The sequence below is a fragment of the Anastrepha obliqua genome, chromosome 3, assembly GCF_027943255.1.
Source record: "Anastrepha obliqua isolate idAnaObli1 chromosome 3, idAnaObli1_1.0, whole genome shotgun sequence".
In the NCBI taxonomy this organism is placed as follows: Eukaryota; Metazoa; Arthropoda; class Insecta; order Diptera; family Tephritidae; genus Anastrepha; species Anastrepha obliqua.
In genome coordinates, this window is record NC_072894.1 from 90,627,038 (window position 1) to 90,630,488 (window position 3,451).

At 34.9% G+C, this 3,451-nt stretch overlaps 1 protein-coding gene across 1 annotated transcript; it reads right to left on the reverse strand.

Annotated features, from left to right (window-relative positions):
• Window positions 1–380: 380 nt before the first annotated feature.
• On the reverse strand, window positions 381–1,823 carry LOC129241486 (MIT domain-containing protein 1-like). The gene is made up of 4 exons (XM_054877835.1): window positions 1,467–1,823; window positions 1,126–1,364; window positions 863–1,062; window positions 381–805 (listed from the first exon to the last, which is right to left on the reverse strand). Exons 1-4 carry the CDS (start codon window positions 1,594–1,596, stop codon window positions 652–654), a joined length of 723 nt encoding a protein of 240 aa, XP_054733810.1. The 5' UTR covers window positions 1,597–1,823; the 3' UTR covers window positions 381–651.
• Between the last annotated feature and the right edge of the window lie 1,628 nt (window positions 1,824–3,451).

Sequence of the window (3,451 nt, forward strand, 5' to 3'; positions counted from 1 at the left end):
TGGACAAAACAGACCGACAACTACTGGATCGGACAGTGTACAGATAGACAATCAACGGCATTCATCGGACCCTTTCCACCTTCTTAAGCTTCCGACCACCGAATGCCGTCATCGGATCACCCATTGCAGACGAAGAGCTCCAACTTCCCCGAGAGTCCCGCGTAACCTTGGCACAACTACGTTCTGGATACTATAGCAGGTTAAACTCCTACTTATCCAGAACGACCCCGACATACTAAACATGCATATGTCTGCGGGGTACCGCCCGACACTAACCATCTTTTCACATGCCCCATCAAACCCACTCATCTAACACCCCAGCATGTTAGATGAGTTATAGCATTTAGTAAGCCGCTACAAAAACAACAAAAACAGTGTGGTTGAAGAAGTTGTAAATTAAGTTCTTTATAATCAATATCACTTTGCAAAAAAATACAAATATTGTGTTTTTATATATTTTTTCCATTGTTATTTTCACGAACTAATTTAGATTTTATTAACAGCATTAAGAAAAAAATTCTTTAAACAGAAGAAAAACTCTTATATAGACATTTATAAAATTGGAAAAAAAATATTATATACTTCTTTGTTGATCTCATCGCGTCGAATGTAAATACGATATAATACGTATTGAATGGCAATCGTCCGATTCTAAGCAGCGAAGTGTTTTGTTCGCCAAATGTCCACATCGGTTTGCAGGCATTTACGAAAGTCATAATCGCAAAACCCAAGGCTATAGTAAGGATCCGTCGCTTTGAAAAAATGTAGTCCCCGTCCGATTTTTATGATATAGCCATTACTGAGGCTGTAAGAAGTTGTCCTATAATTAAAAATTGCAACTATAATATAACTCAAAACTTACACAATTTTGCGATCATGCAATGTGTCTTCGAATTTAAAGCTTAAAATCACATTACGCTTTGCCATATCCGCTTTAATCTGTTCTAACACATTCCTTTGGCTCTCTGTTGCTTTGTTATCAGTTTTAGTCACTACTCGTACATACTTGAGGTGCCGACAGTTTTTTACTAGCAACTCCAGAAATGCTATAAGGTTCTGAAACTTTACGAAACTTATTTAGAAGCTTGGCCTATTATACGATATGTACTACATATTTTAACACACATGATATTTCTCATGAAGGTATGGTTCTTCAAGCAGAACTTCCTTTACTTCTGCATTCAGGTATTTTCCAAAAAGCGACTGATAGCTTTTTCCTACGGAATTCTCATCTATTGGTATGTTTGTTACAAGCTCTCCACGCATAACGTGCTTTTGTACACGTTCCTTAATTTGCTCGGCGCGGTCAATATATTCTTTAATTCGTTCATAAAACACCTTTTTTTTAGCAACGTCATATTCGTCTATCCAATACAAAACAAGTTAAATAAAAATAGCAGCAAATAAAATGATTTTTTAATCAACAAAAAAAGCTTTTAGGCAATGTCATGTAAGTTTTAGCTTACCCGCAACAAGATCCATGAGTATTTGAATGCCATCTTGGTACAAGTTTTGTGCTTCCAAAATACGGCCCGCCTGATCACACTGCACTGCTCGCATTAATATATCCTTGGCATTCATTCTATCCAATAGCATGCCCACTACAACAATATAAGTAAAATTTGTTGGTTTTTGTATGCTGCCGCTCTTTTTGGTAAATATTCTCTGAGCCACAATAAAACGAACACTAATAATTTAAAATTTAACGAAACAAAATACACTAAAATTTTCTGAAAATAAATGTGATTTCAAATCAAACAATACATTTTTGCGACAAAACTGACACAAAATTTTTTCACTTGAAGTTGTTTTGGTTTTCCTACAAGCAAAAATTGTCAGAAATGACGTTAACATTAAACAAAGAACGAACAGCTGCTTACTGTGCCTATCGGGTTGCCAGATGAACGAAAACGGATAACTCATATTAAATGAAGCTTAGAGGATAAAAAACTTTGAATTAAGCGCTAAATGCACATTTATCAGCCTAAACGGCTACTTGCTTTTAAAGTAATTTATAGTATAATCATTTATTCAATGAGATTTAGTAGATACATATGTTAGGGAGATGTTCCTGAATAACCTTGATAACGGGTCAGGTTTAGTGTAATGCTGCATGAGCAAAGTGCCATAATTGAATGGTTGGTGCGTGACTATTGTTTAAGTTCGAATCTCCGTACATGAAACATCCAATAATAAAAAATGTGTTTAACAATGTCAAACCTCCGAGGGAATTTCTGCAATGAAAAACATTTGATTTTCGTTCCCATACTTCACTTACTATGTTATTTGATTCGATTTTACAACTCGCATCTTTTGGTCGAGGCGAATTGAGTACCTTAGATGGCGCCTTAGCAAAACAGTTACTTTATTTATTACGATATGGACAAGTCTGACGCCTTTCCGATACAAAAAAAACAAAAGTAGGAGAATTTACATGTTTGTGAAAATTCAGTGAATGGCTTATTAATATTGTGATTTGGGAGGTTTAAACTAATCAAATTAATGAAAACGAAGTTCCGTGTGTTAAATTGTGAACGCATAAATTAATATAAAGCCTCGAAATGCAGTTTGTTTGCGTTTTAATGCGGAAGGCGCCATGGCAAGAAGAAGAGTAGGCAAAAAAAAAAACATGCACACTTTCTAGCTACGACGTCTTCCGCATAAAAACGCAAAACCAAACTGCATTTGGAGGCTTTATATTCATTTGTGTTTTAACAATTTAATATGCGGCACCTCGTTTGCAATAGTTTCTTTAGTTTTACTCTCCCAAATCACAATATTAACAAGCCATTGACTGAATTTTCACAAACATGTAAATTCTCCTACTTTTGTTTTTTTTTGTATCGGAAAGGCGTCAGACTTGTCCATATCGTACTAAATAAAGTAACTGTTTTGCTAAGGCGCCACCTAAGGTACGCAATTCGCCTCGACCAGAAGATGCGAGTTGCAAAATCGAATCAAATTGCATAGTAAGTAGTGGTGGGACTATTCGAATAAAAATTATTCGAATAATAAAATCTTTTATTCGAGAGGTATTCGTAATTCGAATAATATTTATTCGAATTTTTTATTCGTTTATTCGAATAATGCTATTCGAATACCTCACTATTCGAATACCTCACTATTCGAATACCTTACTATTCGAATATTACTATTCGAATACCTTACTATTCGAATACCTTACTATTCGAATACCACCTCACTATTCAAATACCTTATCGTTAATACGATGCGGACATAGAAAATGTGAAATCATATTTCTCCAATTTATATGGGAAATTGAAAAGTGCGATGCGGGCCACCCTAATATTAATATTAAGGCGTCTAAAAGCAAGAATTGTTACGAGGGAAAACCAAATATTTTTTTAGAAACGCTCTGATGTTTTTATGCACATTTAGTTATGCACATACATATAAGTATGTATACCTGTCGATGTTTTATCAAGAACAG

Excerpts from the sequence above, each read along its gene's own strand:
- LOC129241486 (XM_054877835.1), bottom strand. The coding sequence starts at position 1,596 with ATGCTATTGGATAGAATGAATGCCAAGGATATATTAATGCGAGCAGTG. Across the intron at positions 1,365-1,466 it reads ACTCATGGATCTTGTTGCGG|ACGAATATGACGTTGCTAAA; the intron begins GTAAGCTAAAAC and ends TGTATTGGATAG. Across the intron at positions 1,063-1,125 it reads ACCTTCATGAGAAATATCAT|TTTCAGAACCTTATAGCATT; the intron begins GTGTGTTAAAAT and ends AGTTTCGTAAAG.